The sequence below is a fragment of the Macaca nemestrina genome, chromosome 10 (genome assembly GCF_043159975.1).
Source record: "Macaca nemestrina isolate mMacNem1 chromosome 10, mMacNem.hap1, whole genome shotgun sequence".
In the NCBI taxonomy this organism is placed as follows: Eukaryota; Metazoa; Chordata; class Mammalia; order Primates; family Cercopithecidae; genus Macaca; species Macaca nemestrina.
Window position 1 is genome coordinate 1,898,519 of NC_092134.1, and position 17,207 is coordinate 1,915,725.

General features: G+C 53.6%; 1 protein-coding gene across 6 annotated transcripts in view; it reads right to left on the bottom strand.

The window, feature by feature from the left end:
• Positions 1-607: 607 nt before the first annotated feature.
• LOC105490534 (adhesion G protein-coupled receptor D1) overlaps positions 608-17,207 on the bottom strand; it is a 188,416-nt gene continuing 171,816 nt past the window's right edge. The window contains exons 17-21 of one of the 6 annotated variants that reach the window (XM_011756281.3): positions 11,208-11,299; positions 6,894-7,020; positions 5,978-6,019; positions 4,809-4,901; positions 608-3,755 (exon numbers count right to left, since the gene is read on the bottom strand). In XM_011756281.3, the coding sequence (XP_011754583.2) occupies positions 3,660-3,755; positions 4,809-4,901; positions 5,978-6,019; positions 6,894-7,020; positions 11,208-11,299 (450 nt within the window). In that variant the 3' untranslated portion in view covers positions 608-3,659. Of the gene's footprint in view, positions 3,756-4,808; positions 4,902-5,977; positions 6,020-6,893; positions 7,021-11,207; positions 11,300-15,507; positions 15,657-17,207 lie in introns of those variants that run through there. The other 5 variants (XM_011756278.3, XM_011756279.3, XR_011608646.1 and 2 more) reach the window with 5 other exon arrangements.

Genomic DNA, 17,207 nt, shown 5'->3' on the forward strand with positions numbered 1-17,207 from the left:
GGACCTGGTCCCACTGTCACCACAGGAGAGCGCAATTGGGATGGGTGCAGGACAATGAGTGATACCGTAAATAAATGAAACATCTCCCTTCTATATTCAGAATTGTAGCCACCTTCCTAAGAAAGTAAAAAGACATATGAAAGACTGTTCAAACTCAGTAGTAATCAAGAAAATACAAACGATAAGTTTCACACATACTAAGCTGGTGATAAGAACACTGCTCACCTTTCCTGTAAAAGTTTTGAGAAATAAGAGTATCAGTAAGTTCTCACTGAGAATACTAGTAAGTTATCACCAGCAGCGAAAACTGACCCGATGACTCTTTTGGTAAAGAATTTGGCAGAATGTTTCAAGAGTCATGGAATTCTTTACTTTTTGATGCAAAACTCTTTTTTTTTCCCCAAATTTTTAACCTAAAAGATAATCAACATAAAAAATAATATAAGGAAGAAAGCCATAAGCACAAAGACACTATATCTATCTCTCTATTATATATTATAGATATAAAAAACATTCGAATGTTACATAAATATATGATAAATATGTAAATGTTGATATATGACACAGAATCATAGAATCCAGTTATAAACGAGTGCAAGATTTTTGGTAAAATATAATATGTAACAGAACACTTTATATTACAATCATAATTATGAACAATAGAGTAATATGGAAAGTGGTTTATGAGTGCATATTAAAAGCAGATGGCGGGCCTGGTGTGGTGGCTCACACTTGTAATCCCAGCACTTTGGGAGTCTGAGGCAGGCGGATCACCTGAGGTCAGGAGTTCAAGACCAGCCTGGCCAACATGGTGAAACCCCGTCTCTACTAAAAATACAAAAATTAGCTGGTTGTGGTGGTGAATGCCTGTAGTCCCAGTTACTTGGGATGTTGAGGAGGGAGAATGGCTTGATCCTGGGCGGCGGAGGTTGCAGTGAACCAAGATGGCACCACTGTACTCCAGGGTGGGCGACAGAGGCACTCCGCCTCAAAAGAAAAGAAATAAAATAAAATAAAATAAAATAAAAGCAGACGGCTGCACAACAGAGGCAATGTAGGACCATGTAAATTACATCTCTGTAAATTCTGTAAAAAGCAGAAAAGCAACATGGGGAAGGAATGAATGAGTGTATTTGGGGGTGTGACATGTGGCTGAACTCCGCCTCCTTTGAAGCAGCAGCAGTATATTTTGCATAAATTACCCTGGGCAGACAAAGGCCTGTGCATGTCCCTCCAGGCCTCCTTCCCATGCTTCCTTCCCAGGCCCGCTGCTTGCCCCTGGTTTTTGTTCATACCCCATCCCTGGGACAGAGGCTCCTGGGGCATCCCCAGAGCAAGAGTGTGTGGAGCTCACAGTAGGTGCTGAGTGAATGTCTACTGAGCAGACCCCAGCCTGGGATGTGACTGATGTGTGTTTAGAGACTCACTGTCCTGTTCACATTCCACTAGCAACAGATTTTAAGGAGCACACTTTCTTTTAAGGACATGAAGATTTTATTTCATAAAAATCACAACATATTTTCACAACTTAGTGTCATCATCTTCTACTATAAACTAAACATGTAATTCTTTCCAATTTCTTATTTTTGGCCAAATTATGTGTAGATAATAAAAGTACTGCAGAAGCCAAAACATAGAGCCTATAAATAAAGTGCACAACTTTCATTCATTGGAAATAAAAGGTTTAGACAGGTTTTGTTCTTTACTTATCTTGAAATATTAGCTATATAGATGAATATGGCAACAGTTAAAAAAACAAATAATTCCATCTAAAGATAGTTCCTTACTTGATTTCTTTCACTAGAAACTAAATAAGGAGAAATATCCAAGTGTAAATTGTAGGAATACAGTGTTCTCACTTCTAGGTGCTCACGGGCGTGATGAGGGTCTGCCACCGTGGTCCACGTGACCTGGTTTCTGGGGTCACAGGAGCCTGGGGCAGTGGCTAAACATGGGACTTTAGTCCACACTAAACATGGGACTCTTCGCTGAACAGCAGCCTTGGCCTGCAGCAGCCAGGTGTGCCTGCCACAGCACGGGTGCAGGGGCCACACGCAGGGCCCGTAGCACTGTCACCATGTGTCAGGTGGCTGGTGCAGCACGGGCCTTGCCTGACAGAAGAGCAAAGGTTCACCCCTGCAGACATCCTGCTCCCTGCCCACCCTCCCCATGCAGGAGAGGCCTGCAGATGACTGGTCCACTCCAGGTGACCAGGGGAGAGTTACATTAAGAAGCCACCAGGCGGGATGCAAAAGGGCACAAGCTCCATGGAAAACTCACTCTGAAACAAGGCAGACAGGGCTGTGGAGGCGCTGAATGGAATCATGGTCACAGTTTTAAAGGAAGACTTTCCAGTATGAAAACCAGGTTTGAATGTCTCACCCACATTTCACAGACACCACGGGTACTCTCGGCACAGTATGAACCTCATAGCCCGTATCTCAGTGGTGTCTTAATTCACATCTGTGATCCCAAACCTGTGTTCCACAGGATCATGTCCACACACAGGTCCATAACGATTATCCCATCTCCTCTGGGGCTGAGTCTGAGTCCATAAATTTCCCTCAACACAGACGACATGGCTGTCGCCAGCCCTCCCTCTCCAGGTCAGTGGGGACTCAGCGTGGGTCACCGTCGTGGTGACCAGATGGAGCGCAGGGTGCTACCTGCCACGTGGTCTGCCCAGTAGAAACTGAGTAGAGTGCCTGTGAGTCATGAGAAAGGCTCCGGGGAAAGTGGTGTCTTGGAAAATGCCCTCCATTTTCCACCTGGACACCAGGCACTGCAGGGACACGACCAGCTCCTGTGGCCCAAGAACCACCAAGGAGGCTCGCACACAAGGAAAGAAGGAGGGCATCTTAAGACTGAATTGGGGTCCAAAGAGGCAAAACTCACAGAGGATGGCCAAGAAGCTCCCCCAAGCACTGGCACCATCAGGCGGTCTCAAGGCCCAGAGTGGCTCTTGACGTGCACAGAGGGGACCCCCCAAGGACAGGGCAGAGAGGTCACCCTCACCTGGAGAGTCAATGACTCCCGCCCACGGCTTGAGCTCGGCTTGGGCAGGGCCCAAACTGATGACAGCACAGGTTGGCCCACGCTGGCACCACCTATGGAGACACCACGGCTGGCGCCAACTGTGGGGAACTCACCAGTGAATTCAGACCCTGGGGACTCCTCATGCTCTTCCCCACACACCCCCAGCTGCCTGCACCTGACTGTCTGGGGGTGCATGGGGACCTGAACCACCTCTTTGGCCCTGAGTCCCCAAGTCCCACCAAGGCACAGAGGCTGAACGTCCCTTCCTGGGGCTGCGGGACCTGAGTGTCCTGGCCTCGCTGGGTCTGGTGCTCAGTGACGAAGGGAGGCTCAAGGGCACCATCACCGTCAGGCCACTGTGTCCTGGGAGTCCCCAGAGGGAGTCACTCAGCCCACAGGTGGACATGAGGCAGGAGGGCCCACGCTGGCCTGGGTATCAGGCTGCTGGACTCAGCAGTGTGCTCTGACAGCCAGAGTCACGGGAGGACGGCTATCTCAGGGCCATAACACCCAAGTCCAGACAGCGGCAAGGAGAGCGTCCCACGGGCAAAGATGCGGAGTTTCATTCCGTTTGGGGGGGCGGTGTTCTGAGCGCAGCCTGGCCTGGTTGGCAGCCTCCCGGCTCACACGGCTGACAGGTCTATGCGGTGGGCAGAGTGGCTGCTCTTGTCCCAGGGGCTGAGCTTGGTGGAGGCCGTGCCTGGCCGGGCCCCATTCATCTGCAAAGCATAAACGGATGAGCAGTGAAGGGCCTGCTCCCGGGGGAGAACCATAAGCCCAGTGAGCACGGGGAGCACTGGGCCCACAGCTGCCTGAGGATTCTCCCTGCGGTGGGGCAAGGTGCATCCCCTGGGGGAGATGAAGATGTGTACACTGTGGCATCTCCACCTGCAGAGTTCTCCACACTGACCTCCCTTCCGGCACCACAAGCATGCTGTGCTGAGTGCTCACTCCCTCCTCTGCTCACCCATCCGCCCGGCACCCACGCTTTCACCCCCGTGCATCTGTCCATGCTGGTGTCATTCCATGGTGAGTCATGGAGCGTGCCACGCACCTGGCACAGTTGCAGCTGTGGGGCTAGAGCAGTGCATGAGCCAGCCAGCTCCCGTGGAGCAGGGCAGACATGGTCCCTAAGCAAATGGAAAACCACACAGCTGTGGGTGGAGGCGGAGTGCAAAATTGGGTGGGAGTGCCTTGATTGAGCACCATGTGCGGGGAAGGACTTCTGAGGATGGGACACTGGAGCAGGCTCCAGCAGGTGGGAAGCAGTGGCGCAGTGAGAACCCTAACAGGGCCGGCTCCAGACTGCCTGGGGGCCTGCCTGGGCTCTGGAGGGCAGCAGGGATGGGCCACCTCATGGTCAGTTGATCTCTTAAGTCCTTCCATCCCTAAGTGAACACAAGAAGCCCTGACCCTTCAGGGTCAAAGGGGAGGGCTGTGGTGACTTCATCATGACACAGGGCACTGTGTGGGGGACACGAGCCCAGAGCACGTGCAGCCTGCGGGCTGGAGTCAGGCAGGAGAGGGGGACAAAGACTGCTGGGCACCCGAAGCCACCTCTGCTGCCTGCACACCCCATCCTGCTGCCTGCACACCCCATCCTGCTGATGCACACCCCATCCTGCTGCCTGCACACCCCATCCTGCTGCCTGCACACCCCATCCTGCTGCCTGCACATCCCATCCTGCTGCCTGCACACGCCATCCTGCTGACGACCGAGCCTGGGGATGGAGGATGGGCTGGGACCCTCGGTTTAAGGAGGCTGCACTCACGATGTCCGAGTGGAAGGGCTTCGCGTTGGCTGTGCGGCTGGAGCTGCTCGTGAGGGACCAGACCTTGGTTTTGTGCTTGAAGGCGGCTCTCACCTTAAAAGCAGGGAAGGGATCACAAGAAGCAATTTCAGAGGCTGCAACAGCCGTAACCAGAGGAGTCTGTGCCAGTGCAACCCCGGAAGCAGATGTGCGGGGAAGGTTGGGATTTGGAAATAACAGAGTCGGAGCTAGTGGCTCCACAGCTGAGCTGTGCATCGCTGCTCTGTGTGGCAGACCCAGGTTGTGCCGCAGGCCAGGGAAGCTGGGTCTGGAGTGGACTCTGCTGGGCTCCTCACACACAGCAGTGAATGTCCCGGGGTGAGTGTGAGAGAGAAGCAAATAAATAAAAATGCGTGGCGGGCGGGTGGGTAGACTTCCATGGCTGCACGGCCTTCCTGCCACCCGGATCCACCTCAGGCCTTGCAAGGGGTCACTGGGTGTTGTGATCATGCAGCCCTTCTGCCCGGTCACCATCCTGCTCAGCGACTCTGCTCTGCCCTCCTCGGCCCACTTGGCCTGTCCTTGCAAATGGACACCGCCACTGAGAGAGACCGGGCAGGGTGACCCCTCTGCCCTGGCCCATTCCCCACCCCAAGGCAGCTCCCACAACCTCAGCCTGGCAGGGGCTCAAAGCTGACTTGGGAAAAGTTCTCCCACAGGAACAGAAGTCCTTGGGGCAGCCCCTGCTTTCCCCCAGCCAAGTACATGGCAGGTGCCAGGCTCAGAGCAGCACCGAGAAGAATAAGCCTGTGCTGGCTGCCCCAGTCCAAGGAAGCCACATCACAAAAGTCCCCTTCCCAGCTCCCATGGACAGCAGTCCTCCCTCTCACAGCCAGGCCAGCTTCCCCAAGGCCTTGAGGAGGACTTTGGGGAACACGCCTGCATTTCCCCAGGATGCAGTCGCCATTTCTCCAGGGAGAGAAGATGCTTGTCCATCGCTTAGCAACGAGGCAGGGAGAGAAGAGTTGCTGAGCAGCAGGCCCAGGGCACACAACTTGTCATCAGGAACACAGCTGGCTCAGGATTTGAGTCCCAGACACCACCCTGATAGGGCAACGCTATTCCCACTCCTGTGACCTTTCAGAAAGGAAAAGCCAGCTTCATACTGCTAGGAAGTAGAGTGGACGTACCTCTGAATTCAGGAGACAATGGAAGAGGAAGATGAACAGTCCCTGGGAAGGGAGGGAAGAAACGGAGATTAGAGCCCTTTGCATGTAGTTCGGAACACTGTCTGGAGGTTCCTCCCATGCAGCCTGAGAGTGACACTGGCACCGCACGCTGTGACACCAGGTCCCATGACCTGGGGCCTGTGAGGACGGAGGGGCGTCCTGGGTCCCACCCTGTGATCCAACCTAGATTTGGGCAGCTGCTTGGACCGAGTTCAGAGCGGGGGGGGCTGCGTGGGCAAAGGTGCAACGGCAGGTGGGTTCCCAGGCAGGCTCAGTGCGGGGCAAGGGCAGGCACTTCCAGAAGACGTGCCACCGGCCTGCAGACACAGACACAACTCGAGTAGCCTGGGGAGGGCCGGGAGGGCCATGGATGGTGAAGGGGACCCATGCCTGCCCTCCCTTGCGGGCCCATGGGTCTGAGGGCCCTGACCCTTGGCATCCCAAGTCTTTGGTTCCCAGGCCCTTCACACAGAGGGCAGCACCTGAGGACTGCCCTGGCCACCTCTTTGCCTGACTCTCTTTCCAGAGCTGCCACAGGCTGACTGTCTTACTGTCCCTCCATTCCCAGCCAGGACGTGCCAACTACAGATGCCGGCCAGAAGCACAGGCAGCCCCACCCTGAAGGGGTCAGGATTCTGCAGGCCCCGCTTTCTGAGAGTCCTCGGGCTCTGGGGATGCCCTGCATTACAGGCTCCTGAGGTATGGCGGGGAAGGCAGGCCCCGCTTTCTGAGAGTCCTCGGGGTTTGGGGATGCCCTGCATTACCGGCTCCTGAGGTACGGCGGGGAGGGCAGGCCTCCCTCCAGCCCTAGCTCCCTGCACGCCTGCTCCTGACAGCTGGTGGCCCCACCTCCCTGCCACCCCCCGTGGGCTCTCACCTGCAGGGAGTTGAGTGTGGCAAACATGTACTGGAAAACCACAGCACAGCCGTTGACAGCAAGCACGCCAAAGACCCATGAGGTGCCCAGGATGGGCAGCAGCACGGCCACTGCCTTGGCTGTCAACCTTGAGAGAAACAGTGACGGTCATCCTGAGCAGCAGGAGGACAGGTGCAGGCTGTGAGGACTGCCCTCAAGACGCCAGGCTTCCAGATGGGTGTAGGCACCGCCCCGCTGGGAGCAAGACCTGGGGTCCTCCCTGCAGGTGGCCTTGGGTGAGGCGTTTACCTGGAAGGAGCTTCGGAGTTTCCACACCTCCATCCCCTTACAGCTGGGGGGTGCGAGAGAGCTCCGGAAAAGTTCAGATCGCACCCCGGGCTCACCCAGGCCACAGGGAGACTCTGCCCAGGCCCAGGGCTTGCATTTGAGCTGTTTGCAAAGATGAGGAGGAGGAGCCAGGCCGGAGGGGAGAGATTCGGGGGACTGAAGCAGCAGAGGGTCCCTGAAGCATCCAGAACCCAGGCCTCCTGTGAGATGCTTGGAAGGGGGCAATGAGGCCTGGGCCTGAAATGAGGCCATGGCCAGGAAGAATTCTCCAGGCCTCTCTGGGCTGCAGCCCACGTGTCCCCCGCTGATCACCCAAACCCTCCTGTGACACTGACAGTGAGTTCTCAGAGGGCAGGACCGACTGACCGTCTTCATGGCCCTGGTCATGCTCAAAGGACGTGCTGAACAAAGGCTTGCTGAACTGTGCTGTGAACTGACAGAGCCCCATCCCCGAACACACCCCCTACCAGCGTGCGTTTTTATCTCCTTAGAGCCCCACGGGCCCTCGACACAGGAGAGGCAGGTTATATATTGACCCCATTCATTTTCTAATAAGAAAACTGAGGCCCCACAGTCCCTGGTAATAGCTAAGGTGATAGAGGGTTTCATCAGGGGCAGAACCAGAGGGTATGCAGACGTCCCCACCTGGGCCAGAGTTAGCACCCACTCTGACTGGGCCCACCAGCTGTCTGCCTCAAAGCCATTCCTGATGTGCTGTGTCAGTCATGGCCAGCTAACTCCAGTCCAGTCCATCCTGACTTCTGAAACAGCTGGGCCTTCCACAGCAAGGACCTTCTGCCTTTGAACTTTAGAGAAAAGTCTAGAGACTAGTCTAGAGTTCCTGCTGCCCAGGTCAGCCACTGTTACATGCCTCAGTTTACCCCTCATCACTCCGCCCAGTGACTGAGACTGTCACCCTCACAGACTGTGGATTCCGTAAAGGCTGGAACTTGGTCTTTTGTCTCTGTAACCCCTAAGTACATCCCAGCGCCAGGACTCAGAGGCTCTCAGGAGATAAACACTGAATGAAATGAATGGTGAACAAATGGACAGCCATGCAGCAGTGCTGCACACGGATCTGGCACCTCCCTGGAGGAGGTGAGACGCGGCCATAATGAGCTCCCTTGTCAAGAGCCCAAGAACCTGGCACTGACAGCTCCTGGCAATGGGTGCCTATAAAACCCAGAAGTGTTCCAGCACTTCAGATCTCAGAGAAGCTGCAGCCAGCTTGTTCTCATAACACTAACGCAGTAAAAATAAAACACCTGTCTCTGAGAAACAAAGATACCATGCATTATTCAGCTACAATCTTTACATCCCGGGAAACCATATTTGAAAGGAAAGGTCACCGAGAAATAGGTACCAAAATGTGCTACTTTTAAACTGATGGTTTGACTTTTCTTAAAATGAACAATAAAATAAGATATTGGGGGAAGACACCAAGCTGAAGCTCTGAGGAGTCTCAACACAGCCAGAGCTGTCAGTGTCCCTGGTCAAAAGCAGGAAGGGGTCCCTGGATCTGGAGGAGGCTCTGGGCAGGGGGTGTGATTTCCTCTCTGATCTATGACCCCCTTCTGCTCCCCCAAGGTCAGCCCTGGCCTGGGGGGCTCAGGCCGAGTCTCCGGCCCCCACAGCCACCTGCTCACAGGTGCACCTCCGTGGGGGTCTCACCCTCACGCCCCTGCCCCCAGGGTCCCTCTTGTAAAACCTGACCATTCCCTGCTTCTTTTTCAGGAGTCTGAAATCACAGTCAATAAACAGACTTTTTTAAAAAGTGAAACCAGATTTCTCCTCCTTCTCAGACCTCACCCGTTCTATTCTCCACTTTTCTTGTGTGTGGCGGGGTTTGGGGGGGATGGGGGGGAGTGTAAGCCAACCCTGTGAAGAGCCCTGAGGAAGAATCTCATCTCGTTATTCACTGAGTACTGGGCTGCTTGGCACGAAGAAAATCACTAGAGTAAAACCAGAGGATGAGGAATAGGAAGGTGCTGAGGAAACTTCCTCACGATGTCCTGCCTGGCGCTGCGGCTCTCTGGCTCTGCTTCCTCAGCCCTGGGAGTCCAGTGTTACACAATCCACACTAAGACTGTGAGGAAGCATCCCCCGGGGGCAGACCTGGCTGCCCAAAGGAGAGGAGCTGAAGGCATTGGGGAATGTGCTGGGTTGCACAATGGAGAGGGACCCAGAGAGGTCTGTCCCCAGAGACGCCTGCCTGCACCTCCCTGGGAGGGACGCATCCCTGGGCTGCCAGGTGCAGAGTCAGGTGGGAACGGTGGGCAGTGCCTTCAGCTGTGCCCTGCAAAGACCTGGGCATGCTCTCCCGGGGCACGCTACCTCGAGCCTTCACAAGAGCTGCAGACACAGTGCCAGCCTGTCGCTTGGAGGACATTTCCATGGAGAAGCAAAGGCAGTGGACAGAAGCTGCTTCCTGGATGGGCACTGCTGGGAGGCTGGGGGCAGTGGGGTAGAGATGGAAGTTGGTGCACAGGTGTGAGGCAGGTACACGGGAGTGTGCTGCTGACAGTGGGTGTAGTGAGTAGTGGTCTCATCGGGCTCAGACAGGGGAGCGTGAGCTTTTGCTTGAGACAAGCTGGCAAAAGACTGGCCGACCCTGAACGCTGAGGTGAGGGCCCGGGGAGCTCAGGGCTGGGGTGAGGAAGGGACGCGTCCCTCCCCGGCCAGGCCACGAGGGGTCCAGGAGACCAGCCTGGTCTCAGCAATGGAAGAGGAAAGGACATGATCTCTGACCCCACAAGCTTCTCTTCTCGCACGGGGCACAGCCCTTGAAGGTTTGCAGGAGCTGAACAGCCCAAGGAGGCTGCAGCCTCTTGTCAGGTTAATTTATGGTGTTTGGAATTCATTACGGACTAATTCTCTCATAGATTCACTGCTGACATATTTACCACTTTTGCTTTCACATCAGAAAAGATATACGGTGGCTGAAGTAACATTACGGAACGTCAGCTGCCTGGTACCCATGCCCTATTCTTCACCAAGCCCCCAAATTCCCTGTGAGGGACCGCCTCCCCAGCTTTCTGGCCCTGTGGTTTGGGGGTGCTGACTGAACAGTCACACAGTCACATGAGTGAATCCCCTCTACAGGGTCTGGCTCAGGGAGGGCACAGGCCCAGCCTGAGTCCCCCTCCTCCTCCAGGCGCAGGCCTCTGTCTGAGCAGGTGGGACAGGGACTCCCCCGTGGGCCTGAACCCCTGCCACAGCCATTCTGCCACCAGGGGACAGAGTTGACCTCAGCCTGAAGCTAACACGGAGGATGCGAATTACCAAACAATTCCTGCCATGCCTAGACTTCTGAGCTCTGGACTTTACAGTCACCTGCATCAGTCCCCCTTCTGTAAGGCCAGCGCATGCTGGGATTTCCGTCACCTGCAACTGGCTGGGCCCTAACAGATGCTGTCAGGACACCCCGATGGTAGTGAGTTGTGTGGCTGGAATCCCTCCCAGGGACCCCTGCCCCTTCTCCAGGTGGGCAGCCCAGAGCACGCCAGGACGCTACTCTCCCTTGGACTTTCCCTGATGTGCCAGCCGAGGCGGAACCTGTTATCCCGTTCTGCACATGAGGAAGGTGAGGTGCTGAGAGGCTAAAGAACTCGCTGAGTCCAGCGGATGGCCAGGGCAGAGGCAGGATTGGCAGGGGCTCTCTGGCTCTAGAATCTTCCCCGTTGCTGCCCCCACCCCTGCCCCAGCTGCTCATCACCCTGGGGTGAAGAAATCCCTAGGAGAACATCCGTAGACCCTGTTCTTCTACACATGGGAGCTCTGGGGCTGGGTAAAGGCCTTGTCCTGGGTCACGAGAGCCACGCAAGGGCACGAAGCCAGAGCTGCCCCAAGATCGCAGGGACACCGAGCAAGTGGAGGGCTTTGGTGCCGGCCACAGGAGGCAGGAGTGGCTATCTGTCCTGTAACCTCAAAGCAGTCCTCGGGGGGCGGAAGGGCCGTGGCACTGCTGGCAGCCTGAGGTCAACTTACTTGAAGGCACTGGGGTCTCCATGGATCTTGTAGTTGTCGGCGCTGATCTGTGAGATGACTCTGGTCACAGCGATGAGGATGCCAATGTTGACCTGCACAAGAAGCCAGGGAGGAAGCTGAGGAGGGACCGGGCTGCACCTGCAGGAGAGCGGCATCCGCGTGGCCACTGCCCTCACCACAGGCTACCCCTGCCCGGCCAGGGCTCCCGGGACACAGGGCCATCGCTGGGACAAATCTCACTCTGTTCCGTGGGCCTTTACCGACACACACAACGTGCAAGCTCGCCTCTGAGAGCTCCTGTGCTGTGAAGACGGCAGAGCCAAGTTCTAGTCCCAGGAACACATCCAGGCATGAGGGGATGAGCCTGGGCCAGACCTCATCTTAGCATCTGCTCAGTTAGCGTGACCCTGGGCAACTCACCCAGGTCCTCGGAGCCTCCGTGCCCCAGGTGATGAGAATGACGGTGCCTATTGTGCAAATGACTGCTCAAGTGCCAGGCCCCAGCCCAGCAGCTGGCTCTCATCTCCCACCCGGCCCGGGCCTGTGGCTGTGTGAGCCACAGAAGCTGCGGCTGAGCGTCATCATCTCCTGCCAGTGCCCCTCCTTGCTGGGAAACTGCTGGAAGGCTCCCGTTGGGACCTATGGCTGGGCGGGGCACTGAGGGGCCCCCGATAGAGGCTTCAGCACAACCTGCCCCTCACCTGGGCAGCTCCCTCAGTAGGAGGCTGGCGAGGCAGGCACAGCAGGGAGAAGAGTCCCCTAACATCCTCTGGCTGCAGGGTTAGGGTGAGGGTTAGCCTTCTCTCTTGTGTCTGAAACATTCTGAGGCCGTGTACAGAGGCAGCAAGGAGCAGCTCCAGCGGCAAGTCCTCTGGGCTCTCAGGCACGAACTTTCAGGCAATGAACAGGACTCTACCCGGCCGGCCTCACAGGGCAGCTGCTGTCCCTACGCCAGCCTGGGTGCAGCCAGAGCCTGGCAGTCTCTGAAGGGAGCTGCAGTCAGAGAGTAAGCCGCTGGGCCCCACACGGGATGGGCCAACCTCGTGGTTGCACACATCTGCACCCCTGGACTAGGCGCCCGCGCCAGGCCTTTCGGAAGCACCAGCTGAGGCCGCCTCACCCTAGGGGCCTTGAAGGCACCTTCTGTGCCCAGGACTTTTCCACTGTGAGCCCTTCCCCTTCCTCCTCGCACAGCTCCCAAGCCCAGGAATCAGCAGAAGCCATCCGCTCAGGGCTCTCTCAGCAGGAGATGGTCCTGTCTGCACGGAGGCTTCAGACCCTCCTGGTGCTGTTCTCTGGGGGAGAACAGTGCATGGTGGGACTGCTCCCTCCTGCCTAGCCCTTTAGGACACTATTGTGGCAGTGAGCACCCCAACTGTTCCCTCCTCAGCTCCTGCTTTCACTGACCACCTCAACACCTGGCAGCTCAGCTCATGCCCAGCTCAGCTGATAGTCTGATGCACCTTAGTTGCCCTTATTTTCCCATCTGTAAAGTGAGGCTAATAATAGAAGTGTCCCAAGGCCAGGGAAGAGAAAATAAGCGAACATATTAGCCACCCAGCATGGCATCTGCACAAAGAGCATGTCCAGAAACGCGGATGCCCTCCAGCCAACCTCACTGCATAACAACAACAAAAAAACCACACTCAACCAGGAGCAGAAAGCGGGAGCAGCACAGATGACAGCTCAGTGGCTTTCAAATGCAATGACGATTCCATTCAACTAGGACAGTGGCAAAAGCTTAAGCGATTAATGTGCAGTTATTACTTCAAGGAGCGGGGATTTCAACTGCAGACCACTGATGGTCACTGATGTGTGAGTGTGGCCCGTGCCCTCGGGGCAGGCTGGCCTTGGCCATCTGCCTGGGAAGCACTTTTGTGCCTCCAGTGGTGGCTACAGCATCACACAGAGGGACGGTGGAAATGAAAGTTGCCCCAAGTCAAATTGCCACAGACTCTGCTTGCTCTTCTTACTGAGATTCAGAAGTTTTTCTTGAATAAATGCTTTTGGTGTGCATGCCTTTGTTTCTAGAATTCCGAATATTTTTTCAAAACAATTCTTCCAGTTCTTTCCTTGTTTTGGGGGTGGAGATTTCCCTAGGTCCTGACTCTGCCATTCTGCAACTCATGCCCTTTCCCTTGAGGGATTTCTATTCCGGGTACCTTGCCCACTGACACAGGCAAGGGACTGATCTGTAACAGGACTGGAAACAACCTGAACGTCCACACCCAGACAGCAGGGCGGGGATGCCACGCACACACAGAGAGCAGGGCAGGGCTGACAGACACACCCAGACAGGAGGGCAGGGCTGCCACTCACACCCAGACAGGAGGGCGGGGCTGCCACTCACACCCAGACAGGAGGGCGGGGCTGACACTCACACCCAGACAGGAGGGCGGGGCTGACGCTCACACCCAGACAGGAGGGCGGGGCTGACGCTCACACCCAGACAGGAGGGCGGGGCTGCCGCTCACACCCAGATAGGAGGGCGGGACTGCCGCTCACACCCAGACAGGAGGGCGGGACTGCCGCTCACACCCAGATAGGAGGGCGGGGCTGCCGTGCACACCCACTCTATGGAGCACTTTTTGGGTCTGAGACAGACTGAGGCAGCTCTTTGTCGGTGAAGAAGCCACAGCCCCCACATACACTGAAGGCCGCGATGGGGTGGGGATGTAGTTATAGTCCCCCTATCTGCACAAACTGCCTGGATACCCATGAAACCAGCATCACAGGTTACCTGTTTGGAGGGAGGGTGGAAACCAGGGAATGCAGAAACACACATAGGCAGACACATTTATGCATAGATTCTCAAGCTTTTCCTTTCAATTTTGTGTTGCCAATTCAAAAATCAAATTCTTTAACTAAATTTTAGTTTTAAACAATTATAAATTAAAAGGAAATAATATGAAACCCATTTCCTGTGAACTGAGCAGTGTCCTTGGGGTCAGGTGGAATAGAAAGTTAGTGATGCAGTGTTCCAGTGATTCAGGGGATGGAGAAACCATGAAGCCTGGGACCCATGAGAGAGATGCCTGGAGATGCTGGAGAGGATCTCGAGCAACTTGAGTGAGTGCAGAGTTCTCATCAACCAACACCCCACCTGAGCTCAGGGTCCCATCACAACCAACACCCCACCTGAGCTCAGGGTCTCATCATCACTCCTGCTTTGCCACTGGAGGCTATAAAGTGTGGTTCTGCCCCAGACCTCTCGCTGTTAAGCTGAAAGATGCACACATGACTGTTCCCAGACTTTTCTGACAAGGCCACTGAAAGGATGATCAACTTGCAGCAAAATGTTTTGCCAACGTGAAATGCTACAAGTGATTAATTTGAGATTTCAAGGCCTTTATCTTGACCGCTTTGCATAAGATCTACTATAAGTGTTTCATAACAGTTAAGCTGATCACATTATTACTTGTCAGAATTCATCATCTTTCCTTTTTCTCCAAAGATTTTGCTGGGTCTTTTTTTTTCTTTTAATCTGGGTCAGTCTGCTTTCATTTTCCAGGCACATTTTTTCCATCTTATCAGGATGATACATTTGCTGTAGCTTCATAAGAGGAGGAGCAGCTCGCCATGGCCTCCAGTCCTGTATCAGTGCAGTGAAGTGGGGGACTGTGGCTGTGAGTGGAGGAGCAGCTCGCCATGGCCTCCAATCCTGTACCGGTGCAGTGAAGTGGGGGACTGTGGCTGTGAGTGGCACAAATCTGACATTTCATGAAAATATAAAACAGAATCAGACCCTCACTCCATTTCACTCACCCTCATCCTTGCCTGGCCGTATGGTACACCCACACTCAACTATGAATCAGAAAATGCCCTGGGAGTGAGGCGTATACAGTGTAGAGTACCATGGATATTCCAGCAGCCAAGCATCTCCCCATTAGAACAGCAACAAGTCACTCAAGGCAGACAGATGTCAAAGAAACAACCCACAGGCCTCGTTGCAGAAGAAAAACAGGAATGCACATGGAGGCAGCAGAACTGTAAAGCAAAGCTCTCGTGGCTACTCTGAAGGCCAAGATCACGGTGCTCTCTGGTAGGAGGACGGAGGCAGGACTGCATAGGAATCCTGGTGTTCTGTTTCTTGACTTAGCTCAGGGTCACCAGAATGTTGATTTGTGAAAAAACATTGAAATGGACACCACTATTTCACAATGAAAGGGCTATACAGGTACATACACACATATACAAATATGGAATTTACACAACAGTGTGTGCCTCAGTCTGTTTTCTGCTACTGTAACAGAATACCACAGACTGGGTAATTTATAAAGAACAGAGATTTATTTCTTACAGTTTGGGAGACTGGGAAATCCAAAGTCGAGGGGCCTGCATCTGGTAAGGGTCTTCTTGCGGCACTGTACCATAGCAGAGGTCGGAAAAGCAAGAGAGCACAGAGAGAGGGTGTTGCGGGAAGTCAGGGACCCCGAATGGAGGGACCTGCTGAAGCCGTGACAGAAGAACATAAATTGTGAAGACTTCATGGACACTTATCACTTCCCCAATCAATACTCTTTCAATCCCGTCATCTTTGTAAGCTGAGGATGTGTGTCGCCTCAGGACCCTGTGATGATTGCGTTAAGTGCACAAATTGTTGGTAAAGCATGTGTGTTTGAACAATATGAAATCTGGCCATCTTTAAAAAAGAACAGGATAACAGCGATGTTCAGGGAACAGGGCAGATAATCATTAGGTCTGACTGCCTGGGAGCCAGGCAGGACAGAGCCATATTTCTCTTATTGTCAAAAACAGGTAAGAAATATCGCTGAATTCTTTCCCCAGTAAGGCGTATTAATAAGTAACAGCCCTGGGAAAAGAATGCATTGGGGGGGGGCTCTAAAATGGCTGCTCTGGGAGTGTCTGCCTTATGCGGTTGTAGATAGTGATGAAACACGCCCAAGTCTCCTGCAGCGCCCCCAGGTTTATTAGGATTAGGAAATTCCTGCCTAGTAAATTTTAGTCAGACTGGTTGTCTGCCCTTAAACCCTGTTTCCTGATGTTTATCAATAACAATGCGTGCATAGCAGGACAGGGAACCTCATTAGTAATTCTAGTTTTGCCCTGGCCTTGTGACCTTGCCCTGCCCATCTGCCTTGTGATATTCTGTTGCCCTTGAAACATGTGATCTCTGTGACCCACACCCTATTTGTACACTCCCTCCCCTTTGAAAATCACTAATAAAAACTTGCTGGTTTTACGGCTCAGGGGGCATCACAGAATCTGCTGACATTGGATGTCTGCCCCAGACACCCAGCTTTAAAATTTCTCTCTTTTGTACTCTTTCCCTTTATTTCTCAGACCGGCCGACACTTAGGGAAAATAGAAAAGAACCTATGTTAAAATATTGGGGGCTGGTTCCCCTGATAAGAAAGAAGGGGGATAAACTTATCTTTTAATCAGAAACCCACTCGTTCAGTAATGAACCCACTCCCACAATAGCAGTGTTAACTCATTCACGAGAGCAAAGCCCTCATGACCGAATCAGCTCCTAAGGTTCCACCTCTCTGAACGACCGAATCAGCTCCTAAGGTTCCACCTCTCTGAACGTTGCACTGGAAATTAAGTTACATGAACTTTGAGGGAAGCATTCAAACCACAGCAGTATGTCTGTCTGTATTTAGGTATTCGTATCTATGTATCTGTATCTACATGTATCTACAGGCAGTTCCTAACTTAGGGAGGTTTGAGTAACAATTTTTCACCTTTTCAGTGGTGTGAAAGCAATACATGTCAGTACAAACTGTACTCCGCAAACCTATACAACTAGTTTTTCACTTCCAGTATTCAATAAATTTCATTTGATATTCAATGTTGCATTATAAATAGGCTGTGTTAGATGATTTTGCCCAACTCTAGGCTAATGTAAGAGTTCTGAGAATGTTTGAGGTGGGCTAGGCTATGATGTTCTGTAGGTTATATGTATTAAATGCATTTTCAATTTATGATTTTTCTGCTTACGATGAGTTTATCAGGACTTAATCCCATTGTAAGTTC